Source organism: Annulohypoxylon truncatum (assembly GCF_022578515.1).
Source record: "Annulohypoxylon truncatum strain CBS 140777 unplaced genomic scaffold F4807scaffold_19, whole genome shotgun sequence".
Classification (NCBI taxonomy): domain Eukaryota; kingdom Fungi; phylum Ascomycota; class Sordariomycetes; order Xylariales; family Hypoxylaceae; genus Annulohypoxylon; species Annulohypoxylon truncatum.
The window spans coordinates 543,297-571,195 of NW_025953805.1; the positions used below are offsets into that span (position 1 = coordinate 543,297).

The window sequence follows — 27,899 nt, forward strand, 5'->3', positions numbered from 1 at the left end:
TTTTCATCTTCGGATTGGATGATTCGGACGGTAGATCCATCTATAATCCCACAAGTATAATCACTTAATCGTTGTGTTGTGGTGCCACTAGAAGGTACGCGAGAGCTCTGTTCCTTACCGATCTGATACATCGTCGAGGCCTGTCCGGATCTTGACCAAGCCCTGGTCGACAGCTGCTCAGCCTTCGTCGATTTTGCGCCACACCACACAAGACTACCTACATCTCCTCCTTTCCTAGCCTCATCAGGATTACGGGGTTCCAAACAATTTAGGGTTTGTCAGACGCCTGGCCACACCTAGTCCGTCAAGCAAGTATTAGAGGAATAGGCTCGCTCCGGTTGCTTACAGGTTTGAAGCAACGCTTCCCGGAGACTTGGCATCCGAGCTCTTCCTCTCTCCAGTCGTCAAAATTACAACTGGTGAGACCCGATGGAAGATGTCCCACCGCCTTCGGCGGCCAACAGCGAGCTTGCGACTGTAGACGTTGTTGGCAGCGCGTATCAAGGGCGCGCACAGAATGAAGGCCAGCCGCCGTTGCCGCAGGGTGCTAATCCAGCGAGCAATCCCGCCTTCTCAGGTCAGTATCAAATCTACGATCCATCGCCGAACGCCTTCTCTGGGCAACTCGAGATGTCTCACGCCCAGGGACCGGCTCGCCAAGGACCATACAATATGACTGCGATGGCTGCCGCGCTTCCGCCATCTGGATATCGACCTAACTATAACCAAGGACAACCTCAGCAACGATACAACACCGCTCCGTCATCTAACATGATCCAGCCTATGCCGCAAATCGCTCAGTTCGCAGGACCGCCGAATATGGCCCAACTTGGAGGCCAACCCTACTATGTACCCCAACATCCGCAGATGTCGTCCTACTATAATGCGCAATTTCCGTCGCCGCAGCAGCAACACCAGGCGCCACAGCAGTCGAATATGTCCCCACGACATAACTTAAATTACTACACGAACCAAGTCCTGATGAATCAGTCTCAGCATCCTCTTTCCGCCGCCGGTTACTATTACCCTCCCACGAATCAATATCAATCTCCGCACTCGAATATGCAAAATCAGATGAATCCGGCACAGTATATCTTGGCGGATGGCTCATCTAGTGACATAAGAGACGTCTCACCGCCACATGTGAACGACCAAATAAATATGGTCGCGAGTTCAACCCGGGGTGAAAGTACGGTTACCCAATCTCGAAGAAAGAATGCGTTAGAATAGCTAATAATATGTCTTAGCTTCTACGGACTCGCAATCTAACGTTGTTAGAGGCCCTCCCCGGAAACCCCGACAAAGTGGTGAGCTTATCCGGCTTTCATTACTTAGGACTCTAGGAACACTAAGACTTGCTAGGCCATGCCATCTGGATAGGGAATCTACCTCCGCAAACTGACTTAATGAGCCTGGTCCATCATGTATGCAAAGAAGCGCCTGGACTGGAATCGCTCTTCCTCATATCCAAGAGCAACTGCGCCTTTGCGAATTTCAAGGACGAACAAAGCTGCGTCGGGGCCCAGCAGAAACTTCACGACTCAAAATTCCAATCCGTACGACTAGTCAGTAGGCTACGAAAGAGTACAGTCGAAGGGGTTGGTGGACAAACAGCGCCGACAGGACCAGCAGCAGCTACTTCACCCGGCGGACAAAATGCTTCAGTTGAATCGATGACAAGCCCTCGAGGAAAGCCTTCAGAATCAGCGACACCTGTATCCGACACACAAATCGAGTCTAGAAACGAGGCCAGCGGTGATATCAGTCCACAAAAAGATAAATTCTTTATACTAAAAAGTCTCACGGTGGAAGATTTGGAGCTGAGCGTTCGAACTGGCGTGTGGGCAACTCAGGCACATAATGAAGAAGTATTGAATAATGCGTTTAAGGTAAGTATTAACCTTCATTATTTATCACTAAAGTTTTAAATTTGTCAAATTCGGCTAACAAAACATACAAAAAGTTGGTTGATAATGTTTATTTGGTATTTTCCGCGAACAAATCGGGCGAGTATTTCGGCTATGCAAGAATGACCTCGCCTATAAACGACGATCCGGCAGCGGCTATTGAATTTGCGCCTAAGGCCCAGACTACGAGTAACTTGGATCTACCCAAAGCTATTCCCACCGAAGCTACGGACACTTGCCCGCGAGGTCGAATCATCGACGACTCGGCTCGAGGAACTATATTCTGGGAGGTGGAAAGGGACGACGCCGACTCGACAGCCGACGCGGAGGATTCCGACGACTCGGCAAGCGCTAAGAGCGCCCAGGAAGGCGAAGGAGGGTCTAATAAGGCATGGGGCAAACCATTCAAGCTCGAGTGGCTCTCGACTACGCGACTCCCTTTTTACCGAACACGCGGACTACGAAACCCTTGGAATTCTAACAGGGAGGTCAAGATAGCAAGAGATGGGACTGAATTGGAGCCGTCTGTTGGCAGAAGACTAATCGGGCTATTCAACCGCATTCAAAGTCCCGGTCCAATCATGGGAGCGAGGCCCGGTATACCCATCGTCGCTGGATATCCTCCACCGCCCATGCCTCCCCCGTACCGATGAGGATGAGCGTGACCCCGTATAGTGGGCGCAAAACCCGCCGAAATCCAGGGAGGTGGCGAAAGAAGAAAAAAAATTGTCGAGCTAGCCTCGGCTGGCTATGCTGAGCGTAGCAAGCAAGCGAGCAAAAGAAGAATGCTGGTCCGAAGGTACAGCTTGGTCGTTGTATATACACGCTGTCGAGGGGGAACGACAAAAAAAGTGGCGCTTGGCGCCTTCATGATATTGTACTATAGATAGCGCCCCACAGCGATGCCATGGTTGCGGTTGATCTATAGTACCGGTATAATGAAGAAGAAACACGACGGAAACGCCATTTGCATAACTATCGTCATTATCGAACGATGCATACGTGTTTGGGAAGAATGCCAAGATGGGTTGGATTATAGCTCATGCTGCTCATGCTACTCGTGATGATGATGGTACTTTGATGGTATTCGTACTGATGGATGTGAGATGGATGTGTGTACAGCTGTTGTGTGTACAACGACAACTAGTAGTACAGCTTGTACAGCTTGTACAGCTCCAGGGCCGTATGTGTCGGTGTGTTGTTGCTGCATCTTAGCACCTAGTAATCTCTTCCCCGAGGCATGAAGTGTGAACTATCACGAATATCATTACCCCGAAAGACGACTTAGACAACATCCAGGGTCCTTCGGATGGCCCGAGACAACCCGCCAGGGAAGCCCCTTGTTCGGTACATTAGATCCGTGGATGGGGCCTGGGATGGCCTGGGATGGCCTGGGATGACATATTTCTGCTAGACTTGCCAGAATAATCTACCAGCGTCGGAGAGAGTAGCCACCGGCGTCATTTCCGGAGTAGGAGAACCGTGGTATCGCAAGAAAATGGAACTGCAGACCAACGTCATCGCAAGTAAACAAGCATTCTATACATACATCAAGATACATGCCCATACCCTGCTAAGCGCCCCTCATATTCACGTGCTCACTCGAGTAATTGCCATTTTCTGTCATGCATGCGGGGGCGGCAGGGATGGTTAGAACCGCGATCTACATCGATGTACAAGCTCTACTACGTAAGCTGCTAGTAGAAGATGGGTAGATTTGAGCGACCGAGATGGAGAAATGAAAGTAGATAATAATTAGAAACCACCCGCAATTGATTCGATATACAGAATGACGTCACGGCGGGCCAAGATGGGTCCCCTGCCAAGCCCTTTAGCGCTTGGGATGATCGGTCGAAAGCAAGGACCACCTGGCGAGCAGAGAGCCACCTAGGGCTGAATAATCTGAATAATCCTGACAAGCCCCAACTTCCAAGTTTCGCACCGCCACCACAGCCCCATGATGACATAATGATCAACCGAAAAATTCCCGATCAGCAAGCCTAAGCTCCTAGCCACAGAAGCCACAGTCTTGGAAACTTCCAAGGTTCTTGGGGCTTCATGTGCCTACGTACATATATACTTCGCTACATGTACTTTACAACTTATGTAAGCATAATTCTTCGATACACACCCCACCCCCTTTCTTCCATCCGCATCGAAAGTATCTTGTCACTAACAACATCTTCGATTCAATTCATCAGTCGTCTAAGATGGTGCGGATATGTGTAAAATACAACGTTTTCATGATTCATCATGTTGACACAGTAGTCCCCAAGAATCGAAGTTTTACAGTTAGATCGTACGATGAGGTTGTGTTGGCAGACAAAGTTCGGTACGTTGTGTGGGACGTTGTAGAATGTTCTGGTGAATTCTCACAACTTCACGTACTATCGTGAGACGACTTGTCGCTGCGACAACGAGAAAGAACGTTATCGTCTCGTAATGCCATCGTAATTACTACCTAATAGAAGCATCCAATTCATTCCAGATGAATTTGGATCGTTCCAATGATTATTCAATTCGTAACTCCATAGTTATTTCCTGAACATCGTAGAAAGTGCATCTGTTTGCATTTGCTGCTGCCTCTCAATTATTTAAGGCAGCCTCAGACATCTCGAGACTTTCTTCCCTCGTTCCTCAGATCAGACACAAAGCAAAACAACAAACAAACACACAAACAACAAAACGTTTTATGCAATCTACTCGCGCTATTACTTCTAAAGTAAACCCGCAAAGACTCACCAGAGCTTCCAAGCACTTCAAACCAATCACCACTACTACATCTCTACAACCACACAACAACTTCCACACTACATCCAAAATGTCGATGTTCGGTCCTCGATTCTACACTCCCGCTGAGCCCAACTTCACGGGTCTCTTCCGTCTCATCGACGACTTCGACAAGTACGCCCTGCAGAACACCGACGGCGCCGCCGCCGCACAGCAGGGCGGCCGCCACGGCCGCCACCTCCCGACCTTCACGCCCAAGTTCGACCTGAAGGAGACGGAGAACACGTACGAGCTCCACGGCGAGCTGCCTGGCATCGAGAAGGAGAACGTGCACGTGGAGTTCACGGACCCGCAGACCATCGTCGTGCGCGGCCGCGTCGAGCGCACCTACCAATCCGGCACGCCGCCGGCCGGCCTCCTCGAGAAGACACCGGAGAAGGCCGCTATTACCGAGGGCGGCGCGGCCGAGCACCACGACAAGGCGCACCAGCCTACCGTCGAGGATGACACCGAGGGCGCCCCCACCAGCACCACCGTAACCCAGACCGACAAGGGCAAGGTGGCCGAGCAGAACAAGCAGCAGCAGCAACAGCAGCCGCAGCACAAGTTCTGGGTCTCGGAGCGCAGCGTCGGCGAGTTCTCGCGTACCTTCCAGTTCCCCAGCCGCGTCGACACGGACAACGTCAACGCCTCGCTGAACAACGGTATCCTCAGCGTCGTGGTGCCCAAGTCGAAGAAGCCGGAGGGACGCCGCATCGCTGTCAACTAAGGGGTTATCTAATCAACCCTGACACCCTATTCCACCATCGTCACTACTACTACTACAATCAATTTTTCGCTCCTTTTGGTCACCGGACGAAAACCTTTGCGCTCCTTTCTTCCTATCCGATCCGGAATGATGGTGGAATGATACGACTTCACGACGTTCAAGTCACTTTCCTAGCATGGAGTTTATGGGGTCGATGAGGCAGAATGACACTTCGCACTTTGCATCGATACGGCGTCTGACGATCACTTACTAGGGAGGAAAAGGTATAAAAAAAAAGGGTTCATGGAGGGTTTCTGGTTTTGGCAACATGGCTTTCTGATTCACAGTAATTAGCTGAGATTGTCTGGCGGAGGAAGGAGTCTAGTACCTAATAAAATATGAGTTAAACAAAAGTATTGGAGATTTGAGTGACTTGTGACTCGTGACTTGAGGTTTTACCCCTGAAGCTTGAGCTCTATTGACGATCTTGCCATCTAATTACCTAGATACCTATTTAATTTTGTAATTGCGCAATTTTTTATCAACGCTGATTGGTTAACCTATATGATTTCTACGAGTTCTTAAGGGAATTTACCTATACTCTTATACAGGTATTGTTCGCGCAATAGTAGTTCAAGTTTAAACCCAAAGTCATAAATACCACCATTGTAGTTTACCACCTAGGTAGACATGATTACTATGCATATAATTAATTAATCAGTGTTTCTACATGTTTCATTCATGTGTACTGCGGATTTGATTAGGTAATAGATAGGCATGCACACGTATATATATCTGTATAAATAAAACGAAAGAACCTATTAGGGATCAATAGAGTCATATGATTGCCTATAAAATCGCTATTAAGAACTGGATGCTGCTCCAAATATTAACCTGAATCCAATATGAAGAGTATTTAATTAGATACCGAAAACAATATCCTACACCGTGCGTTTGCCATGAAGCTGCATTGTAATGCCATGTGCTTTACTTTTAAGTCAAGGACATACCGCTATCAAAAAAGCTCAAACTATCTTACAAGAATCATTAACATCACGGCCCTCTGTCACCGTGATCGATTCCTGGCTATGTTTAAGCACATTGCTGACATTATGTGACGTAAGGTCTTCCTTTGAATGATATACGGTAGCATTATGATCTTTTTGACGAGAAATCCGATTTTCGTTGCGTTGTTCTGGATCAACTTGAGGGTTATAGTGTATTTATTGATTACCTGTTATATCATCCGAAAGTTGCCCTTTTCAGACCCCTACCCTTCGCACCAGCTTTACTTAGGCCTGATCAGGCGTTATCCAGGGGATGCTCAGGTAGTTTTAAATACATGCCCTGACCACCTACGTCGTCTTACGCTTCACTAATATGTATTTCAGCCGCTGATGTTATGGACGAGACATGAATCGCTGTTACTACTTGGTTGATCGGCGTTGCCTTCGGCTTCGTTATTCATCATGGAATTTTCATAAAGGGCGAATGGTATATACGTGCGTCTCGAATTATCGTCGGTTATGTGTGAACCTTTCTTGCTTTGGCTCTAGTAAGTCAAGTCACATGGTTAGAGGCCATAGATTGGAATAATTTGCGATATGTTTGTTTGAACCGGGGTTGTTATCGCGTTTTGAAAAACAGGTTGCAGGAAAGGGTGGCGCAAGGAGGGTGGGACTGGTGGGATCAGGTGGCAGAACGGAAGGCGGTAAAGAGCGGCAGTTCGAATCTAAGACGCTATTTTAGCCTATCCGACGTCTGATCTTTACTATTTTAGGCTAGTGGTTTAGGTTATGTACAAGGGGTTATGTATGTTAGGTGAACAGCCCTGGAGGTTACTGCTTTCAAGGCGATCTGCGAGGCAGAACTGGAAACGGGCTACCAACAGACCTGAAAGACCTTTTCCCATAAAAACGTGGCGCGACATAAGAACCCGAGATAAATCTCGAGCACTTACCACTTCTAGGTAATCTAAAATATATCCAATAGTATTATATACACCTAGGTAGGAAAACAACCTGGGTATACTATATATAATGGGACCCAGAACGAGACCAGCTGACAAGGAAAAACTCGTGCAAATGGACTTACTCTTTCGTGAAATCCAGTCCATCTATGATGCCGGTACCCCGATTTTCACAAAAGATAACATACGTCAAGTTGGCAAAGAGCTACACCGTTTTCAGAATGGTGACCGAAACAACGGTGGAAACATCACGATGAGGGGGGTTAATGGAGTCGATTATGAAGTATTTGTCCCACCTCCAATTCGCAGACCTCCGAGGGAGAATGAGATTTGCAGCGATCCAGCCTGGTAAGATAACTCCGTCCGGAAGCTACTCTATGTATTTCCTAAAATTTTGAGATAAGGGTCATTCATTACTGCGCTATCGAATATCTTACTAGCTTCAAGTATCCGGACGTAGCAATATTCGATCTCCAGTCGGCTTACCTCCCCATGAGGATTGGCTCTATCGTTAGGATTCAAAAGAAAAATCTGAAGAGTTGTTCCTTAGAACTGCAGCGGCCCGCAGCGCCGGAAGAGGACCTAAACACATACCGGGCCATCGAGCGACACTGGAAAACAACCGAACACTACGCGCAACTTCAAGAAGTGCTATCTAACATCGAAATACCCTTCCCTTTAACTAAGGTTATTGCCGTTGCTTCGGGAAAACTCGTCTTTCAGTCGCAAGTAAGTAAACGCCGGGTTCTTCATCACTCGCTTGTCTCCGACCTTCGTTTAACCCTAGTTCGACGCGGGTTTTTGCTCGACGCGGCGTCGCCCACCCAGCCGTATGTCCAGGATCCGGCCTATACGCAACGAGATACGGATATTTTACGCTCGGCCGGGTTCACCGTCCTAAACGATCCGCAAGCATGGCTAGAGCTGGACGAGTCCAGCGTTCTCGTGTGCATCAACGCTGACCTTCCGGTCGCCGACATCGTAGCTGACATATGCCGTCCAGCTTTGATTATCTGGGATAAGAAGCGAGGACCTCATCCTTATTGCGCCGTAACGTAAGCTCAGACCTATTCCCTTGCAGTCAGATATCATATCCTTTAAGCCCACGCTGTGATATAATTATTTAGAATCTAACGTTGTCGCTGTTCTCTATATATAGTCCGAGAGTAAAAGCCATGATCGAGAACGAGTATGTCGAAACTAAGTTTCCCGATCACGAGTGCTTCGGAGATCTGGTCATGCTCATCAGAAAGGCTACCTAATGTTCAAGGCCCTATTATGATGCCAAATGTTTTGTGGCTAAGCAGACTGGGAGTGATTACGGAGGCAGGCAGGTTTGAAGCCGTCGGCAGGAATTATGACGTTCGGGGGTTCGGGTGCATGCTTTTCATTCGACCCCATATCGACACACAGCTCTACCTACCAGCCAACTCTCGCTGATTCCGTGATACTACCCACCAAGATAGGTATCTAGCACACTCCACACTTGAACTCCCGCGGCCTTCAACATAGAAGCGGTGAAAAGGCAGTAGATAGTAGAGCACTACGAAGACCATATGTGCGAATAATGGAGAAACGAATGAGTGTGGTTATTCTAAACGAGTGGCTATTATGTTCTATCTAAGTTGAAGGTGACTTTGCAAAGGAGCATGTAGTCATGCCTGGTACTAACTAGCAGCCTGCTGCCTGTGAAGCACCGGCACGATTTTCTGCCCTCCATCCCCATGTAGTCTCGATCCACGAGGAGCTAAACCAAAGAAGGTCCTGAGTTTCCAAACCCTCACGAAATTATAATGAGTGATATAAGTTAACTGAGCGTTCTCCTAGCCGGACAAAATCCCTCCCCCCTCCTAGTTCCAAGGTTCTCAACTGCACTGCCTATTCAAATTTGGGTGGACCTACGGCGGGAGACTTAGAACATTCATCGGCCTTATAAAAAAACAGAGTGCTTGTCCTAGAAGGATCCCATCCCAATTATCTCCCCGTCCGGTACTCCCGCGCGTTTTACGGTGGCGTCATATGCTCAAAGCGGGGGTGATTGACTGAGGAGATTGTGGTGTGGACCTCAGCGCAAGGCCTGGGGCAGGTCTGTGTTGGCTTGAAAAAAGTGCAACCACACGTGTAATAAGTCTCGATGCCTGCACACATATTTATTGCTTGCTTGACTGCAAGTCAAGTCAGTCACTGCAAGACTGAGGGACACTTTAATAGAGAGAAGGGCGGAATTTGAGGGATCCTGATGGGGCCCGTATACACGTACTTGGGCTTGGCTAGGAGCCTGGCTAGTGAAGAAGATTCTGATTTTTTCGATCCCGAAGGCTTCAAGAGACAGTATTAAGTTTATAGTCGAGTATGTTTCTGGGCTAGGATGACTTGAGAAGGAATGGCTTCAGAAAGGTGTACAGTCTGGTGATGTTAGGGATGGTTGTTGACGGTTGAAGTACTGTGATGATGATGATGATGATATTCCGATTTGAATGTTAAGATGTCGAGCAAGGCGACCCTGACTTATATAATTTTCCGCCCCTCTATCTTCTTGATCGCGAACGTGTTATATATTCCATAGCCCTCTTTGTTGGTTCAATTGTTTTAACCCGCCCGAGCCTGATGGCTCATCCATTAGCCCTCGTGATGATACGCGCCGACGCTATTCTTTCTCTTTCACTAACTTTCTATCGCGTTTGGGCATGTTTGCAAAAGGCTCATCTGGCCGCTCGATTTTTCTGGCCGTCGTGAAATGTCTAACAGAGCTGAGAATAGAAACTATAAATTGAAATACCTCCTTGCGATTTAAACCAACCATTAGCCGCCTTGTTATATTAGATTAAACTCGTATTTCCGACGTATAATTATAAAAAACGCGACGAAAATAAAAGCTTAACTTTAATATTTATATAAAAAATATGTTATTTATATAAAAGTTATTTTTTTAAAAGCATTATATATAATTAAAATAATATTAAAATATAATAAATATAATAAATTTAAAAATTTTATTAATAAATTTAATATTATTAAAATATTTTATTTATATTAAAATTAAAAATAATAAATTATTTATATAAACGTTAAAAATATTATATTATTAATTTAAATTATATTAACCGTTATTTTTAACGGTTAATTAATAAATTTAATAATTTAAATAATTATAATAATTTAATTAATTATATATAATAAAATTTAATTTAAAACGTTTTAAATTAATTATTAAATTATTTAAATTTAAGGAAAAAAAAATTTATAAAAAAATGCGTGGCATTATAAAAATTAAAATAACTTTAAATAAAACGCACGGGTTATTTCCATTAATTATTAAAAATATAATTTTATAAAAATTAAATTACATTTATAAATTAAATTACATTAAAAAAATACGGACCGTTATAATAACGGCGTTTAAAATATTTTAATATTTTTATTTTTTAAAATTATTACGAAATATTTTTTTAATTTTCCCCGGTATTTTTTTTTATATTTTATTATAATTTATTAAAATACGTATATAACGGAAATTTTTTTATTTATATTTTTTATTTAATTTATTAAATTTTTATATTATATTTTAATAATAATTTTACGGTTATAATTTTATTATTATTAATTTAAATAATAATAATTTTTTAAAAAACATTTATTATATAATTAAATAAAAATATTTAATTTTATATTTATATATTTAAAAAATTATATTAAAATATTTTTAAAATAATAATAATATAATAAAAAATTATATTTTTTATTAATATTATTAATTATTTATTATTTATAAAATAAAATTTAAAAAATATAAAATAAATAAATAAAAATAATAATTATAAATAAAAATAATATAATAATTAATAAAAAATTATTTAAAAATTATTTCCATAAAATTATAAAAAAATATTATTTAAATTATTTTTTTTTACGATTTAATTTTAAAATATTTACGTTATAAAAAAAATTTTAAAAATTTATTAAATAAATTATTTTTTAAAATAAATATTAATAATATTAATAAAATTTAAATAATATATTAATAACGTATATAAAATATATATTAATTAAATTAATTATATATTATATTAAAATTATATTACGTAAATAATAAAAATAAATTAAAATAATTTATTTTAAATCGTACGGGTTATAAAATTTTAATTCGTTAATTAAAACCACGTGTTATAATTTTAATAAATAAATTTAATAAATTATTATTAAAATAATTTTAAAATATTTTTTATTTTATTTAATTAAATTTTCCGTTTATTTAAATTAATATTATATAAAAACTTCGTTAAAAAACTATTTCAATGTTTTTTAATAAATTAAAAATTACAAGCCTTTATAATTATATACCCAAATTAAGGACCCCCACAATCACTATGTAAGTATGTGGTTTTACTTTTTATAAGCGGTAATTTTAACCAATATGGCCAAAAATAAGGAACTTGGGTCTGTGCCGGAGGCTCACCCTTGGCTCAGGTCAAAGCAGCACCGGCTCAGGAGGGCTCAGGGCAACTCAGGTTTGTTGACAATAGTAGTAATTCCTTAAGGCAACTTTCGCGTGATGCATATGGTTGTTGCGTTTTCCTCTGGCTTGCGGGTTCTGTTATTCGAATGTGTTGCATCCATGCTTTGAAGTGAGAAGATAGAGCGAAAGCTATGTAGCATCGACTCAGGGCCTCTCATACCGGCCAATAGCGGGCCATAGCAAGGCAGACATGCTGCAATAATAGAACAATGAGGCTCGATGATCAAGAAGCAGGATTGCGTAGATTGAACACCTATAAGGATCAGAATTACATTTGTTATCTGTAATATGTCCTGGGATAGCGTACCAATGTTGCCCGCCGAGTCAACGACCTCATATAGCACCTTGTGCAAAAGGACAAGCCTCACAATGGAACAGACGCAGCAGCTGTATATCTTTCGTTAGTATAGATCGATTATATAAATGGATTGACACATACAAAATACCGAGCCAGAAGATCAGAGCGATAGCAATCTTCTCCTTCGTAGGTAAACGTAACCTAGAGATGACGAATAGGGGCAAACATAGTACGAGGATGTCGAGGCAGATGCTGCATCCAACATTTGCCAGACTAGTTGCGGTAACATCATACCGCCATATACCCACTCCTGTGTATGCTTTAGAGATGGGTTTGCCCCAGCAGATCGTGAGCTTCCTATTGTCAGCTTGGCCTCTTGGACATTGTGCGAAGATTGGATTCTCTTGTTTCTTACCCAAAAGAATATTATGCCCCAGCATGAAACGGCAGAAATCGCAATCCATACGACAACATGGAAACTCTTCACAGAAAATATTCGTTTATAGAAGAGGAGAAGAGCGATCTTGACCGTTGTCAAAGCAATCTGGTTGAACCAACTAGCGATCCAAAGACACTATTAAGTCGATTTGTTAGCTTCTCATTACTATAGCATACTCGAATGAGTCCTAGAATATACGTACCAAGTTGGCATCTCTAGTAGCAGTCGACAGATCGATAGTATAGAAATTGACGCCTGCAAGTCCCGCAAAAGTCCATACTATTATACTCATGGCCAATGCGGAGAGCTTTTCAATGTTAGTTTAGTGATATCATGTAAGTGACATCTTCCAAGACCCTCGACTGACCCATGCGACCGCAAGCCACCAATCGTCTGCCATAAGATGCTGTCCCGGGCGGCGCTGAACTTTGTAACGAAAACATATCCCTATTAGAGATAATATTGGGAATATAACGGTAACGGCTACAAGCCCTGTTGTGATCAGAGCTGGCGCCTTTTCGATAGTGGTAGAAGTTGCGTCCGACATATATGGATATCAATTAATGTGATGGTGCTTATTCAGGAGGTTCAGACCGTGTCGCCCCAGAAACGATGATAAAGTAGTTAAGAAATGGACTAATGACCTCCAGGGTTGGGGGTTGAGGACAAGGTTAAGTATCCCTATCCCTAGGCTTCGAATTAAGAAGGGAATCAACCTAGTGGAATGGATAGTGTTGGCAATATCATTGCTAAAGCTGTTTTTGGGGCATGATTAAAATAGAAGTATAAGCAGATAGAAGTAGGTACTAAATATTAAGAAATATCAAGAGAGATGACGGACCTCTCGGGTAGATTTCATCTTACATACCTACCTACCTACCTACCTAGGTATATCTGGATTGTATAAAATCACATGTGTCGCTTGTTAGTGCATTGTTTTACTTTGCCAACTGCATACTTAATGATATTCAGTCTTAGGGATTCTGATCATTTTACTAACTTCAAATATGATCCAATCGGATGCGTCCACGGTGTCCCCCTTGAAGAATATTTGGTAGAACCCGTTAAGTCTCGGGATAATGTGATAATGTAGTGGCTAACTCATACCTAGAGAACTGCCACGAGCTTTTGACGATTGTACGCACCTACAGATTGTTGGTCACCTCCTTGATAAATTCATTCGTTGTAGTACGCAGACCCGACACCTCATTTGCCTTAATCACTCCCTTATGTCCCTCTCCTGATCTGAAATGATACCCAAGGAAAGCTAGCATACGTTCCAACACAATAAAATATCACGGGCTGCACGGGTTATTCATAGACTTGGTGTGAGCACATTTACCTGCATACGCAACCTTATACGTAAAGAGTGTGGATAATAGCTTCCCAACATACAGTATGTTATCATCCCTTGCCGTTCTTTGTTCTAGAGCTTCATCCATAAAAATATCAGTAGAAAGAACATTCATACCCCCGTACTTGAGATTATTTTCTGTCTTGACAATCCATAGCTTTTCAATCTATCGATTCAAATACTTATTATTTCTAAGAACCTGTGACGACATGACTCAGCCTATTCGCGTATGGGTAACTCGTAAGTCTATCATGAGCGATCCATGCCTGATCCCTTCTCAGTGATTCCTGCTAACTGACTTACAGCTCCTGGACCTAATCCGTGGAAGGTAAGGTTGAGCAGAACTTTAGCCTAGGTGAAGCTTGATAGCTCTTATACCAACCCCATTTTAGGTGCTCTTCGTTCTTGAACATCTTCAGGTGCCGTATGAAGTCAAGTCTATAAGATTTGACGATGTCAAGAAGAAGCCTCTGACTGATATTAACCCAAATGGCCGCGTTCCGGTCATAGAGGACCCAAATACCGGCTTAACGCTATGGGAGTCAGGGGCTATCATCACTTATATCATCAAGCAATACGATACCAAGAACCTTCTGACATACACCAGCTTTCCGGAGGAGCATCTTTTGAACCAGTGGCTACACTTCCAGATGAGTGGCCAAGGCCCTTACTACGGCGCAGCTGGCTGGTAAGTGACGCGTCCGCCAATGTTTGAGTGACTAATCCCATACTCATAAACGTAGGTTCATTCACCTGCATCCCGAGAAGATTCCTTCGGCTATTGACCGGTACACGAAACAAGTCCTTCGTGTTCTCGGCGTCTTAGAGGGCTACCTCGAGGGAAAGCAGTGGCTCGTAGGCGACAAGATGACCTACGCTGACATGGCCTGGGTGCCCTGGAATGACCGGGTCGACACTTCGCTCGGCGTTCCCGAGCCGAACAAGTTCGACGGCTTCCCAAATGTCAAGGCATGGCATGAGCGTATGACTTCACTGCCATCGTGGAAGAAGATCATGGAGACAAGAGCGGTGTTGATGGATGAGCAGGGTCTGATGTGGAATGGCATGCCGAAGGGAACTAAGAACTTCCAGGAATACGAAGCTAAGATCAAGGCCGAAAGTGCTGCTGAAGCACAGTGACCGCACGTCTGAGCTCCCGTTTTTGTTTGCATTGACTAGGTACTATTGTCGAATTCGCAAGGACTGCCTAAAATAGGGGAAATCAACCAATCATTAAGACTAGTAGGTATTATTAATCTTTTTGCAGCTCAACCCAAAATTTACAGTGATAACCCTACCACAACAACTTTCTGTCGCCCCCGTGTGGCACTGAGGGTCCTGACGGCATGTTATCGTATACATAGTGTAATACTTACGATACAGCTCAAATTTAGATTGCTACGGATCGTCATGTACAATAGTAAGTAGGTACTTAAGGGATATTTTCCGAGTCATCGTCGACTAATGTAGCATCTTCATCTCTTGGGTTATATTGGAGCAATCCTGCCACAAAAAAATTGGATTAGCACTTCATTACGATAAGGAACTGGCTCACCATGTACTTACCTTCCCTTGCCGAATCTTGTGAATTTTGATCTTTCTCGTTCCCGTCGACTCCGAAAAGCTCTGCCATCTCTTCGAGTGACCGACCCTTCGTTTCAACTACAAGCTGTTAAATTGCGTACGTACTAGATGCATTATTACTGGGACAGCTTACCAAGAACATAACGCACGAAGAAGAATGCTATGACGCAGATAACTGCAAATAGCACATAAAGACCATAACCTGTAGCACTCTCAATGGGAGGAGATACTTGAGCTACTACGAAGTTCGACATCCAGAGGGAGGCGGTACATAGCGCATTGCCTTTCGCCTAGGTTAGAAGATTAGCAATATACGGTTCAATAGCTGGATATTTACTCACGCGCAGAGATATCGGGAAGATCTCGGCAGCATAGGTCCATGAGCCCGAACTCCAACTCATGTTGAAGAACGTATAAAAGATATACGGAAAGATGACAATAGCATTATTGACCGGGCTACTTGGGTAGTCCAATGCGTGTTGTTGTAGAACACAAATTCCAATTAGAGCAAAGATCATGCCTACAAGACCAAATTGAAACCAGGTCTTACGTCCAAAGCGATCAAAGTAGAAAATTGGTATCCAAGAACTGAGAAACAGCACTACACCGATACCTCCAGTGGCTAGATTAGCCATGGTAGGATCCGTAATCCCTCCTTTCTTGAATAGCGAAGGGGCGTAGTAGAAGATACCATTCGTTCCTGTTATTTGCTGGAACATCTGGATTACAATACCCAACAGAGTGACGCGTAAGACCGGAGGCTTGAACATGTCTGACCAAGTGGCCTGTGTAACGACTTGCTCTTCAGAGACAGTCTTCCGAATCTCGCTAATTTCAAGCTCGGCCACCTCGGAACCATGGAGCCTTGAGAGGACTTCGAGTGCACACTCGTATCTTTCTTCGGCAACAAGCCAGCGAGGACTAGGAGGTACCCACGTCCAGCAGCCCACGGCAAGGATAAGAGCGGGCACGACCTGAATGGCGAGCGGGAGACGCCACCAATCGTCGGAGTCGAGGAAGTAGAAAGCGTAGACGGTCCAGAACACGACCATTTCACCGAAGCAAAGGATCATCAATTCGATGCCTACAATCCTACCGCGGAGCTCAGCCGGAGAGATCTCCGATATGTAGAGCGGAACACCGGCAGAATATGCGCCAACGCCGAGTCCGAGCACCCAGCGGCCGACGCTCTAGTGGGATTAAAATCAGGCCTACTTTCATAATGCATTTATTCGGGGAAAGGAGCGAATTCGGTGCTTACAATCTGCGCAATGGTGTAAGAACCGGCTTGAATTAACGCGCCAATGATGAATACTGTGCTTGCTAGGGATATCGTCCTCTCGCGGCCACACGCATCTGCGAAAAACCCGGTGGTCAACGCGCCAATAACACAGCCGATATTGTAGATACTTATGACAAAGCCCACGCTCCAATCATTAGAGGGTTGCATCAGGTTTAGCCAACGTTCGTCTGCGATAATCATGGCCATCACCCCCTGGTCCCAGCCAAAGAGGAAGCCCCCGACAGATACGAAGGCAGTGAGAGTGTAGACATATCGGAGGTTTGCTTGGCGCTTCCGGCCCGGGACGAAGTTATCAGGTGGCCGGATCGGCGCTGTTTGTTTGATTAGACGGGTCATGATTTAACCCCCTAGAGTGTGAGGTGTGAAGCATAAGGCCGTGAGTGATTCTCGCCTCACTTCATGACCTCTTTCGAATATGTAGTAATTGATGAGACGAGCAGGAATTCGAAACATCATCTTCGGGGGGATTTGGACTAAACAAAGGGGATAAATGTGGAGACAGTCTCGGGTAATGGTCGACAGGGGGTGACGTTAGTTCCGCAGGTCACACAAGTCACATGATATCCACATATTTGTACAATTTTATGCAAACCTCTTTTCTATTGATGTCCACTTCACATCCGTCTTTTCTACCCAACCTACATCTGGAACCCTCATTTACGATCTACCTACGCCTAAAGAAGCTCCTTGGTGAATACTCCCGTGGGGTCAAACTCTTTCTTCAGTTTCTTCAGCCCTTCAATTCTATCAGCTTCCTTGTAGCGATACTCTAGTGGATCCTCTCGCGTCGTGTTGGTGTAAGAAATAAAGTCATCTTGTTGAGTGCCAGCGCGCATCGCGGCCTGTGCCTTCTGATCCATGCTACGAACCAACTCGTGGTTGGCAGCGTCCGTGTACCAACTCAACAAATTACTAGGTAGCGACATGGCAAATTAGGACCATTACTTTCTACGACGCCAGTGTCGTATCGGGGTTAAGAAAGTCGGGAATAACTCACAGCCAGCAATCCACGTTCTCGTGTCCGAACGACGACTTCATTTGCCTCTCCGCCTTACATGGCGTATGCCACTCCAGAGTGTATCCCGTACGTACGGCGTCGGGGCAGCTGGCTATCAATTCGGCATGCAGTTCTGCAAGTCGCTTGAAATTTTCGGTGCTCCAGCTTGGAAGCCCTATTTGGTTGAAGCGCTTGAAATCGCCTTCGGCACATATCCAATCGAGATGGTCGCTATGCTTCTCGAAGGTGGACGGGACTAGGGCCTGCTGGACGGGACCTATTTCGATCAGGGGTTGGAAGAAGACCGCAGCCTCCTCAGCCGAACAGAATATCTGCGGCGCCACTAGGAGGACTTGTTGCTTCATGTCAGGGGGTGCTTGTACGATCATACAGTGACCTGATGACACGTATTGGGAACTTTCTGCGATTTTACGTAAGGCAGAGCAGACGGCATCCAGCTGCGTAGGCAGGAAGATATAGGTACCGCACATCCGCTGCCCATTGTCGTTGCCCAGAATCGAGTATGGGTACGTCTTGATAGTTAGCTCGGTGACTAAGCCGAGAAATTGTCCAGCCCCTCTAATGCCCCATAAGAGCTCGGGGTTCTCGGTCTCTGAAACATCTATGAGCTCGCCTTGAGCATTGATAAACTTCGCCGAGACGATGTTCTTGCATGCGAAGCCGATGAACGGAGTATCTAATGTCTATCTGTTAACAGTCTTCTCGTCGCAGTCATATAGATCGAGAAAGGTCTAATAGGCTAGGCTGTCTCTCTGCTTCTCCCCTTTTAATTCATTCCAATGAAGCGGGAAAGGGGAGGATTATCACTACGTACTACTTCTTGATTAGTGGTAAAAAGCACACGAAGTTCGATTAAGGAAGAATTGAATTTCGTTACAGTGGGTAGTTGATAACATACCAAGTACTGATGCCGCCGCCAAGGTAATATGGAATAACGCCGACTGTACTCCCATTGCCCACAGCTACAAATACGTAGATAAGTAGGAGTTCATGGGACAGTCATTTGAAACATATGTTCAACAACATAGTCGATGCTCCCTCTCGAACACGTACCGGTGAACTGCTTATGAGGGTGCAATACAGATTGCAAATCCTTCATCAGTGTGCCCCCTTTGACAGTAGCCAGACGCCTCTGTGGGTACACTTCAACGCCCTTATAAAGGGCCAGATCTACGACGATTCCCTCTTTACCGATTGTTGACCACGGGCTATGGCCGCCTGATGCAGGCACGAACGGGACACCGGCATTCAGGGCTTCGCGAACTGTCTTTATAACGTCTTCGCCCGTTGCCGGTTGTACGATGGCAAATGGTGTCTTGACGCCTAGGTTGGACCAACGGGCCATAGAAGCCACGAAATCTGGCGATGTCGGATCCCCAAGGACCTTGGACTTCGAAGAGAGTTTGCTCGTAAGCAATGAGATGAAACTAGAGCTTGCCATTTTTAACGAGCAATGAATTTACGAGAATGAAGATAAATATGATGGGATGGAAGCGAGTACCTAATAGTTCGAATTGTATAAGGACGACACCTTTCCTACCAGCAATATCCATACGGAGTAGCATATCTAGGTAGGTACCCAACGTGGTGTTGTCAGACGCAAGGGATATTGACTCTTTGTTCAAACCACCTAATCTATGTATGTTACACCACCAATCGCAGCTTAAAGTACCAGTGCCTAGGTAGGTACTTTTCAAATCCGAACCAGAGAGAACTAGTGAACATTGATCAACAATACAAAGTCATTCTGTTTGGTGTCGTACACGCTGTTCATAATAAACGCCATAGCCGCGTAAATCTGAGGATTCACGCACGCTCGGTGAGCACAGCGAAGCTGAATGTTGGTACCGTATCGCTATGCTATAGTAGACCAAATAAGACAATCGGTATTAGGTTCTCAATAATCCAAATAATCGACATATGGTATTTGAACGTGAGTTTAAGAGAAATGTAATGACTATGGGGGGGGGGTGAGCTAGGCGCTCGTCAAGGACTCATCGATGGACAGGGAAAAGAAAGACAGACAGGGAGTCCTCCTATTCGGTAGGCTCAAACTTGGCGACTTCTAAGAAGTATACCTACTCAATGTTCCCTGTATCACCAGTCCATTGAGGATAAAGATACCTCGCTTCTTCCGACGGTAGCTAGCGCCTCCTCGGTAAATTCTGAGTGTAAGGTTCTCGAAGATAATGGGCAAATAGGGAATACCGGACTGAGACATCCTTCACACATTCCAGGAGCGGGAGTTAAGGGTTGCGTGGATGGTCCGGTCGCCGGCACGTCTACTACCTGTTATATAAGGGTCGGATAGATCCGTCCGGGTCAAAAGTACTTACCTACCAGGGTACTCTATAACAGATCTCTTAAATATAAAGCAAGGCTTGCATTTTCATTATGAATTCGCATTCTTCAGCAGATACAACAGGCTCCGGGTTCCATTCTAAATTCCACATATGCATTATAGGGGCTGGAATCGTAGGCCTTGCTGGTGGAATCCTTCTGCGTCGCTACGGTTTCAAAGTGACAATACTTGAGAAGGATGCCGTCCTCACGACTGCAAGTTGCACCCCTTAGGAAAAGTTGATGTTGAAGTTTTGCTAAACGACGCTCTATAGTACGGGGCCGGTATTCAGTTGCATCCAAATGCCGTTCGCGTACTGCAAGATCTTGGCATCTACGACAAAATCATGACCAAGAGTGTTTTGCCCCAATCGATGATATTACAAGATTACAAGACAGGCAAAGCGCTGCACACTTTAGATCTGCAAGGATTGTCAAAGAAGTACGGCGCTCCGTTGATTTCAATCCATCGCCCGCATTTCCGGGAGATCCTCTATGACGAAGCTATCGCGCAAGGTGTCGTGGTACGGTTCGGCGTCACTGTCTCGGTTGAGAACATTGATATAACGAACGGTATCCTGAAGTTCGGTGACGTTCCTACCGAGAACTTCGAGTCCGACCTATTCATCGGCGCAGATGGCGGTACCTCTGCTGTTCGCGAGGCCTTGACCGGACGCAAGCCTGAATTCAAGCCCCTCGGGAGAATCGTGAATAGGATTCTTGTGGACCAGAAACTCATGTTGGAGCGACCTAACCTACGGGATATCGTCGAACAGCCCAGGATACTTTCCTGGCTCGGTCCCGAGTGTCATGGCGTCACCTATGGGCTTGGTGGCTTGCAGAATATCGCCATTACGTGGCCGTGGTCGTGCGACCCTAAAGACAGTTTCGTTGGTTCGCAGGTTGTCGACTTTGAGGAGTTCAAAGCACAGTTCAAGAACTGGGATCCGAAATTGAGGGAGCTAATCAGCCTAGGAACCGGCTGTAAGCGTTGGATGTTTTTCGAGCCAATGATGGTTAACGAAGAGACACAATGGATTGGTGGCGACGGCAAGTTCTGCATCGTCGGAGATGCGGCAAATCAAGTTCCGCCATTCTTGTAAGTTTTACTATCTGTCATCGCATCAGCGATGTTTGAGCTAATCGGCATCGTTTGGCACAGAGCGCAGGGTGCAGCTTTAGGTCTTGAGTCTGCCTCAGTACTTGCGCACCTACTAGGCAAATCACAGTCTCTGACTGAGATAAACGACGCCCTCGAGATCTTTCATCGACTGCGTAAAGAAAGAGTGGGTCACGTACTACGTGCAAGTATGAAGAACGGCCGTGTTTGGCAGATGGCTGACGGGCCTCTTAAAGATGAGCGCGATAAGGAGTTGGTGACCGAGAACGACAACCCTACTGCCGGCTACCCTAATTTACTTGCAGACCCGTTCTTCCAGCCATGGCTATGGGGGTTTGATGCTAAGGAAGCGGCTGATGAAGCTTGGTCAGAAAAGCAGCCAGACATACAATCATCACGCGGTTGATCATGAATTCCATAGTGAGCGGGTATCTACTCAGAGCTGTTCTTACTTAGGTATAGGTACCTAGATAGGTGTCTAATGATTGCCCGTATCTGCTAATTTTCAAGCTAACATATTCGGCGATGGCTGATTCCCTGACGTAAGTGATGAACAGCTGAGACATGCTAAAGCCGAAAGTCCATGTAGATACCCGATCATCTAGTTACACCAATGTGAGTACCCCCTAAACCCCAGTTCGTTGGTACCTACCTAGCTCTTGTTTTCCTTTAACAACACGGCACGAGTCTCTTCCAAGCCCTATCTATTCCGTCGGGCTCCGTCAGATTGATGTAGTCCATGATATTGGTGAAGCTCATTCTTCAGCAACGCCAACCTAGGCACTACCCCTTTTCGCGATTAGCAGGTCAAGTCAAACTTGGGCGCAGCGCTGTCAATAGGAGTGAGGGCAAAAGAGATATTTGTCTGGGTCATATTGGAGTCAACCAAAGTGTACCAGAAGGTATTACGCTGACCGAAGAGCGCGCAACCAATCTGCGAATAGTAGCCCTTGGTATTGTCGACAGAAGCGACGGCATCTCGTTGCTGGGGACCCACTATACGGCGAACAGATTAGCTAGGGTATCCATAAAGGGCGTGAAAAGGGGGACGAGGTAAGATATGAGACTTATTGATAATTTTTCGGGAAACTCACTGGTTGGCCAACCAGTCTCGGTGATGAAGACAGATTTGCCATTGGCAACGCTCTCGGTCTGCTTAAGGCCAGACCAGAAGTTGTCAGCGGCCTTTTCGATGGCATTGATTCTGGTTGTCTCAAAGTAGGGGAAGGCGTTGTGGCCTAGGAAGTCGACAGATGAGATGATGCCAGCATTCTCTGGCGCAACCCAGGAGGTCCTATCATGATCAGTTCAACACTCTCAACCCTAACTCAGGGTGGATAAAAGGAGGGACTAACCAAGTATCAACATGACCGATCGGCTTGCCTTCTAGAGTTGTACCACGAATCCAATCTCGCACCCAACCAATATATCCTTCAATTTCTGCACTTGTAGCACCAGCTCCCGCATCATCTGGTTGACCCTGAACGCTGCTTCGGAAGAGATCTTCAGATCCGACACTAATACCAATGACACGATCAGTGAAAGCAGACCCTAGCTGTTTAGCAGTGGTAATGAGTGCGCTTAGTTCTTTCCCATAGGCGTTTCGACCAGCGCTAGCCCACAGTCCGACGAGGATATCTGTGTCGGTGTCGATCGCGGCTTGGAATGCTGAGATGGGGTCAGCTGTTGTGCCGCACTCGATCGACGTATATAAACGGGCGGCCGTGAAGTGGCCCTCGGTACCGGCCAGGTTCTTAGCGCGTTCAAAGAAGCCTCGAAAATCGGGATAACCTCGACATGACCCATCGCTGTTGACAGAGTCATAGTTGAAGCCCTGGTAGACCTGGGCGGCCGCAGTGGCAGCAAAGCCAAGAGAGACAAGGTGACAAAGTTGCATGTTTATTCAAGTGTTTCACAATCTAACTACAGTGTATTATGGTTCTTTGGATAGTCTAGAAAGCATGAAGTACGGTATATAAGTGAGATATCGAATCTGAAAGGCCAAAGGGAAGAGCTAACATTTATATCTTGGTAGACAGGAGACCTCCATGCAGGGACACAGTACCAACCTTGTTCCTCGATCTTCATCAACAATGACAGTGGAAGAGGAGACTCTTATTTGTGAACAAATTGGAGATGATGTTTTTGGTGACATTATCGTGGTGCTTGACAAGAAGCCTTGACAATACTATAACTCATTCAACACCCCTTTCGTAATATGTACTACTATGTCTAATGACACAAAACGTTACACGATTTCACAAGACAATCCCAAGTCCATCTTATCTACCGGCAACTTCCTTCGGGTATGGTTTCACGACAAGCGTATGGCAGTACCATTCTCAATTAAACGTCAAGGCACCTAGGTAGGTGTACAGAAATCATGTAACATAAAAAGGCCACCGGGTATTAATATAGGCACCCCTAGCAACCGAAATGTATTTGGTATATATAGACGAACCATCCTTAAACTTTTAACCACACGTCATAAACCATGACCAAATCTCCAATACCAGCATCGCGATTCATCATCTTACGATGCCTCGCTCCCACGTCGACTCTCAAGCGGACTAACCGTCCTCGGGCTCACCCGTCCCCCATCACTATCTCCATCTTCGTCCCTCCCCACGTGCGGACTCACAGGCGAAACCAAGTCATCCCCGTCAAAATGCGCGCTAGGCGCAGACACATAACTAAGCCGTTGCGTATCCTCCCCTCCGCCCTCGTCATCACTCTCAATCGGCGACACCGGCTCCGCTCCCGCACCCCCACCCGCACTCTTCGCACCACCCCCATCCCCAATCCTCCCCACAATCGGCGACACAGGCACAAAATCCAACCTCGGGCTCCTTAGCCCACCCCCCACACTCGCCGGCGACTTCAACGGCGCAGGCCTGCTCCCCGGCGGCGGCGTCCGCGTCCGCGTCGTCCCCCCCAAATCCAACGGCCGCACGCGCGACGCCTCCATCCCCATCCCCATCCCCGGTCCCACGGCTAACGCCTGAGCCAAGCTCAAGGTGCCGAGGCGGCTGTCGCTCAGCCGCTTCTTGAGGTTTGCGTCGACGGGGTGCGCGGCGAGCGGGTTGCTCGGGCCGAGGGGCCAGTTGGGGCCGTAGCTGCCGCGCGCCGACGAGGTCGTCGTGGCTGCGGAGGTGGATTTGTTGCGGCCGAGTGTTGTTGAGGGGGTTGGGGTTGCGAGGGTGGTTGATGGAGGGACGGTGGGTGGGTGTTCGTGGATTGAGGAGAGGGGGCGGAAGGGGTTTTTACGTGCTGCTCTTGGGGATGTGGGGGTGGGTGTAGGTGTAGGTTTGGATTTAGATTTGGATCGGGCTGGTGCGGCTACTATCTGGGCTTGTGCTTGGGCTTGGTCTTTCTCGGTGTCGGGCGAGGCGTCCGTTGAGCTTTGTGGTGTCTTTGCGGGGCCCAGGGGGATGATGGAGGCGCGGAGTTTGGCTTGGCGGCGCCGCCGGCGGTAGCGTAGGAGGAGGAAGGCTGCGAGGATGATCAGGAGGATGAACACGACGCCGCCTACTACGCCGCCGATTATCGCACCCGCGTTTCTGGAGGAGTGAGAGGACGAGGGCTCAGGTTCGGGTTCGTCGGTGGCGGAATCGGGGCTTGATGAGTCGGACGAAGATCCGGTTTCCGTGGATGATGAGTTCGATGTCATTGTCATTAGTTCCGGCGGAAACGGAAACATCTCCCCGAACCCCTCGGATTCTTGACATTCGACATAGGTGAGAGTAGCGTCGGGGTCGCTGTCGGTCGAATACGCATAGACGAAGCAGTATGGTTTTGAATCTGGGCTAGACCAAGAAAGTATTGTTAGTTATTATCTCTTCCTATCGTGGTACTATGGTACGGGATCTTTTTTCGCTTTTGACTAACCAGCATAATGTGTGTTGTCCACAGCCCTCTGAGTTCGGGGCCTTCTCATGGTCGATACACTCAGTGTAAATCGTAGCGACGCAGTCTGCGGCGCCAGCAACGCAGCACCCGCGGTAGTCCCCTACATTGGTACAGTCATATCCGAATTCACAAGTCACTTTAGGGAGGCCTTGTTAGCAATTGAACAATATTTGCTCTGAATTTGGACGAGGCAGCTTACCCGTGCTACCTGTGGTGAATCCACATGTGTCTATCCCTACATCAAAACCACTCGTGCCTAAATTGGTCGCCTCTGTTGTAGATGGTGGTTCTTCGTCGGGACGGACCACATGAGGGTGGACAGTCTCAGTCGGGATGCTGATAAGGGGCATTTCAACTCGCCGGGGTTGACGATGGTCTTCATTATTCACATCACGCATTTCTAGAAGAGAAGAAATAAGTGGTGAGGGAAACTCAGGAGCGGGCGACCAGCGGCCCGGTATCGAGGCATGGTCAGCTTCTTTTGATAACTCTCATTGTCTTCGATTATCGCGGCGAATTATGCCGTTTGGGACCCCTGAATGCTGTGTCCTACGACCACTTATCCTTTGTGTGTCATGAGAAAGCCCCTAGCTATCTCGTAAAGAACTAAAAATAGGATAAAGCGCAAGGCGGATCGAGAACAATAACGGTGGCAGTCTGGTGAGAACATCAACTGTTTCCGTTCTTTGACAGTTAAGAAAGAAACTGCTTTTTGGGGATTGCTAATCTCTCCTATCTACAATCTTGTTAATAGGATAAGCCGTGTTTGCTAGATTGCCTTGAAGACTGCTAGGCTGGATAATGCTTTTCCGGGCCACTGGAGATGAGTCAGAAGGGGCTTTCTAAAGAGACGCGACCAAAGAAGGAAAATACCGAATCTCTCTAAATTCACTTACAGAAAACATTGTATTAGACTCGCACGATGACCCGAGTCCTTGGTTATCCACCCAAGCAGGTTCCCAATAGAATATGCCATTCCCGTTCTTTACACCAGCCAATATCTCAGCTGTCTCCTGCATAAAGGTAGTCTGACCTTCCGCGGAGAAGGGGATATTCTTCACGTCACTTGGAAATGAGTAAGCTGGATGAGAGCATTGAGTGGGCCAGTTAATCTCGGCCACAACAATCTCTTTGCCCCAAGTGTTTGCCATGTTGGTAAGACTCGTTTTGAGATTAGCAAGTGTTGCGCCTGAGTTACTTTTACTCAGTTAGCTACTGTCTTCCAAGGTTCATTACGATAATAGCGCCCCTTTTCAGCGATGTGATAATTATGATGGAGTACCTACTAAAACGGATAATATGAGACACCCATCATATCGAAGTCCGACGTGGTTAGGGTACCGGGCTTCAAAACTGAAGTATACCAATTGTTCTGGGTACTCCAATCCCACCCATTATCTAGGTGAATCATGATCTTGGGTTGGGGAGACAGAGAGCTGTCTTTGATACCGGCGGAGGCCGAATGTAGAAGTCTGGCGACATTGTTGAAATTGCTAGTCGAGCCCGTTGGAAACAGGAGTCCCGACCTGATCTCATTACCAATTGAGATAATTGTAGGTGAGATACCCGCTTCAGCGAACTTGTTTGATGCGTCCATTGTATAGTTGTAAAGTTCCCAAGCGAGGTCATCGATACCGGTCGGCCAACCAGAAGGAATGGCTTGATGACTCGGATCCGCCCATCTAAAAGGAATACTTAGCGATTACAATCCTTATAATGGTATATAAAATTGATATCTAGAGATATGAGGTCTCGTTAAAGCCCACATGGTGAAGTTACATATAGTATAACCAAGCAAAGACGCCAATGTACTACTCACGTATCGCTGAAATGGAAGTCTACATAGACGCTTAATCCGGCCGCCTTTGCTCGTTGAGCTAGCTTCAAATTGTAGTCTAAGTTGTAGTTCCCATCTTGAGGGTTGACCCAGACTCTTTGTCTGACAGTATTGACGCCACTTTCCACCAATATCTTCTCAAGGGGTTCGGTGGTTCCGCTTATAGTAGTGTAAGATATCCCGGCCTTTTCCTCGACTATAACGGATGACCAATCCACGCCTTTGTATTTGAGCGCAGCCTGTACCGCTGTGAGTGGTAATAGAACTAGAAAGAAGGAGGCGAACATTTTGCTCGTAGGTTGAATGGGGCGTCTTGAGAATAACTACCACGAAAGTTATGCTAGCATTTGGGCAATTCCTATAACATATATATTAATTCGGTGTTCTCTACCAGGCGGCTTTATTTAGCTCAAATTCCACCAATTGGATTTGGCCTCCAACGGCGATGATACGAAGAGCTTAACATAGAAGCCCACGAAGAAGCTATGTTCGGTGGGATCTGAGAATCCGGAGCTGTTACTCTAGACGGGGTTGCGTTCTATATTTGTGTATACTGCAGCCAATCAGTTTCGAAATAGCCAAGTCGTCAAGATTCTCGGCCGAAGATATTATACGATGGCAGTATCCGACAGGGTTATAACTCATTGAAGACATCTTAATTGAAGCAATCTTCTCGGTGAGAATGGCTACTTTCCTACCTACTTAGGTAGGTAATTGTCCGTCTTGGTATTAAGCTAGCTATAACAAGTACGGAGGTAAGTTATGCAGGTTAATCGGAATGAACCCCTCGCCAAAGATCAATCCGATCCATTGGCCAACAGGATTAC

At 45.8% G+C, this 27,899-nt stretch overlaps 11 protein-coding genes across 11 annotated transcripts; 5 read left to right on the forward strand and 6 right to left on the reverse strand.

Moving 5' to 3' along the window:
- Positions 1–429: 429 nt before the first annotated feature.
- F4807DRAFT_461193 (uncharacterized protein) lies at positions 430–2,560 on the forward strand (the record flags this gene model as incomplete). The annotated part of the gene is made up of 4 exons (XM_048001648.1): positions 430–1,189; positions 1,248–1,307; positions 1,363–1,889; positions 1,964–2,560. The coding sequence occupies 4 exons, from the start codon at positions 430–432 to the stop codon at positions 2,558–2,560; spliced, it is 1,944 nt and encodes a 647-aa protein (XP_047853593.1).
- Positions 2,561–4,540: 1,980 nt separating this feature from the next.
- On the forward strand, positions 4,541–5,789 carry F4807DRAFT_428827 (HSP20-like chaperone). The gene has a single exon (XM_047998284.1). It carries the CDS (start codon positions 4,600–4,602, stop codon positions 5,404–5,406), a length of 807 nt encoding a protein of 268 aa, XP_047853594.1. The 5' UTR covers positions 4,541–4,599; the 3' UTR covers positions 5,407–5,789.
- A 1,432-nt stretch (positions 5,790–7,221) lies between these two features.
- On the forward strand, positions 7,222–8,937 carry F4807DRAFT_428831 (uncharacterized protein). The gene is made up of 3 exons (XM_047998285.1): positions 7,222–7,702; positions 7,759–8,409; positions 8,514–8,937. The coding sequence occupies exons 1-3, from the start codon at positions 7,425–7,427 to the stop codon at positions 8,614–8,616; spliced, it is 1,032 nt and encodes a 343-aa protein (XP_047853595.1). The 5' UTR covers positions 7,222–7,424; the 3' UTR covers positions 8,617–8,937.
- A 2,768-nt stretch (positions 8,938–11,705) lies between these two features.
- On the reverse strand, positions 11,706–13,154 carry F4807DRAFT_468009 (uncharacterized protein; the record flags this gene model as incomplete). The annotated part of the gene is made up of 6 exons (XM_048002561.1): positions 11,706–12,123; positions 12,178–12,257; positions 12,310–12,521; positions 12,584–12,742; positions 12,810–12,914; positions 12,975–13,154. The coding sequence occupies 6 exons, from the start codon at positions 13,152–13,154 to the stop codon at positions 11,888–11,890; spliced, it is 972 nt and encodes a 323-aa protein (XP_047853596.1). The 3' UTR covers positions 11,706–11,887.
- A 1,016-nt stretch (positions 13,155–14,170) lies between these two features.
- On the forward strand, positions 14,171–15,540 carry F4807DRAFT_468015 (glutathione S-transferase; the record flags this gene model as incomplete). Its single annotated transcript, XM_048002562.1, has 3 exons — positions 14,171–14,194; positions 14,354–14,649; positions 14,705–15,540. The coding sequence occupies 3 exons, from the start codon at positions 14,171–14,173 to the stop codon at positions 15,099–15,101; spliced, it is 717 nt and encodes a 238-aa protein (XP_047853597.1). The 3' UTR covers positions 15,102–15,540.
- F4807DRAFT_428837 (putative sugar transporter) lies at positions 15,007–17,322 on the reverse strand. The gene is made up of 5 exons (XM_047998286.1): positions 16,807–17,322; positions 15,887–16,735; positions 15,679–15,835; positions 15,528–15,623; positions 15,007–15,464 (listed from the first exon to the last, which is right to left on the reverse strand). Exons 1-5 carry the CDS (start codon positions 17,182–17,184, stop codon positions 15,394–15,396), a joined length of 1,551 nt encoding a protein of 516 aa, XP_047853598.1. The 5' UTR covers positions 17,185–17,322; the 3' UTR covers positions 15,007–15,393.
- Positions 17,323–17,522: 200 nt separating this feature from the next.
- F4807DRAFT_452076 (FAD-binding domain-containing protein) lies at positions 17,523–19,307 on the reverse strand (the record flags this gene model as incomplete). The annotated part of the gene is made up of 4 exons (XM_048000291.1): positions 17,523–17,760; positions 17,846–18,542; positions 18,772–18,828; positions 18,920–19,307. The coding sequence occupies 4 exons, from the start codon at positions 19,305–19,307 to the stop codon at positions 17,523–17,525; spliced, it is 1,380 nt and encodes a 459-aa protein (XP_047853599.1).
- A 953-nt stretch (positions 19,308–20,260) lies between these two features.
- F4807DRAFT_452077 (FAD/NAD(P)-binding domain-containing protein) lies at positions 20,261–21,732 on the forward strand (the record flags this gene model as incomplete). Its single annotated transcript, XM_048000292.1, has 3 exons — positions 20,261–20,410; positions 20,482–21,305; positions 21,369–21,732. The coding sequence occupies 3 exons, from the start codon at positions 20,261–20,263 to the stop codon at positions 21,730–21,732; spliced, it is 1,338 nt and encodes a 445-aa protein (XP_047853600.1).
- A 393-nt stretch (positions 21,733–22,125) lies between these two features.
- Positions 22,126–23,223, reverse strand: F4807DRAFT_468033 (glycoside hydrolase family 17 protein; the record flags this gene model as incomplete). Its single annotated transcript, XM_048002563.1, has 3 exons — positions 22,126–22,322; positions 22,421–22,620; positions 22,682–23,223. 3 exons carry the CDS (start codon positions 23,221–23,223, stop codon positions 22,126–22,128), a joined length of 939 nt encoding a protein of 312 aa, XP_047853601.1.
- A 429-nt stretch (positions 23,224–23,652) lies between these two features.
- F4807DRAFT_109439 (uncharacterized protein) lies at positions 23,653–25,988 on the reverse strand. The gene is made up of 3 exons (XM_047992739.1): positions 25,435–25,988; positions 25,215–25,371; positions 23,653–25,132 (listed from the first exon to the last, which is right to left on the reverse strand). The coding sequence occupies exons 1-3, from the start codon at positions 25,631–25,633 to the stop codon at positions 23,860–23,862; spliced, it is 1,629 nt and encodes a 542-aa protein (XP_047853602.1). The 5' UTR covers positions 25,634–25,988; the 3' UTR covers positions 23,653–23,859.
- Positions 25,819–27,509, reverse strand: F4807DRAFT_109427 (glycoside hydrolase family 53 protein). Its single transcript, XM_047992738.1, has 4 exons — positions 27,055–27,509; positions 26,522–26,917; positions 26,132–26,432; positions 25,819–26,052 (listed from the first exon to the last, which is right to left on the reverse strand). Exons 1-4 carry the CDS (start codon positions 27,357–27,359, stop codon positions 26,005–26,007), a joined length of 1,050 nt encoding a protein of 349 aa, XP_047853603.1. The 5' UTR covers positions 27,360–27,509; the 3' UTR covers positions 25,819–26,004.
- Between the last annotated feature and the right edge of the window lie 390 nt (positions 27,510–27,899).

Excerpts from the sequence above, each read along its gene's own strand:
- F4807DRAFT_428831 (XM_047998285.1), top strand. The coding sequence starts at position 7,425 with ATGGGACCCAGAACGAGACCAGCTGACAAGGAAAAACTCGTGCAAATG. Across the intron at positions 7,703-7,758 it reads ATTTGCAGCGATCCAGCCTG|GGTCATTCATTACTGCGCTA; the intron begins GTAAGATAACTC and ends TTTTGAGATAAG. Across the intron at positions 8,410-8,513 it reads CATCCTTATTGCGCCGTAAC|TCCGAGAGTAAAAGCCATGA; the intron begins GTAAGCTCAGAC and ends CTCTATATATAG.
- F4807DRAFT_109427 (XM_047992738.1), bottom strand. The coding sequence starts at position 27,359 with ATGTTCGCCTCCTTCTTTCTAGTTCTATTACCACTCACAGCGGTACAG. Across the intron at positions 26,433-26,521 it reads GTCTCATATTATCCGTTTTA|TAACTCAGGCGCAACACTTG; the intron begins GTAGGTACTCCA and ends ACTGAGTAAAAG. Across the intron at positions 26,053-26,131 it reads AGTCTAATACAATGTTTTCT|TGGCCCGGAAAAGCATTATC; the intron begins GTAAGTGAATTT and ends ACTCATCTCCAG.
- F4807DRAFT_428827 (XM_047998284.1), top strand. The coding sequence starts at position 4,600 with ATGCAATCTACTCGCGCTATTACTTCTAAAGTAAACCCGCAAAGACTC.
- F4807DRAFT_109439 (XM_047992739.1), bottom strand. The coding sequence starts at position 25,633 with ATGCGTGATGTGAATAATGAAGACCATCGTCAACCCCGGCGAGTTGAA. Across the intron at positions 25,372-25,434 it reads ATTCACCACAGGTAGCACGG|TGACTTGTGAATTCGGATAT; the intron begins GTAAGCTGCCTC and ends GCCTCCCTAAAG. Across the intron at positions 25,133-25,214 it reads GGACAACACACATTATGCTG|CCCAGATTCAAAACCATACT; the intron begins GTTAGTCAAAAG and ends TTCTTGGTCTAG.
- F4807DRAFT_428837 (XM_047998286.1), bottom strand. The coding sequence starts at position 17,184 with ATGACCCGTCTAATCAAACAAACAGCGCCGATCCGGCCACCTGATAAC. Across the intron at positions 16,736-16,806 it reads CTTACACCATTGCGCAGATT|AGCGTCGGCCGCTGGGTGCT; the intron begins GTAAGCACCGAA and ends TAATCCCACTAG. Across the intron at positions 15,465-15,527 it reads ACAAGATTCGGCAAGGGAAG|GATTGCTCCAATATAACCCA; the intron begins GTAAGTACATGG and ends TTTTTGTGGCAG.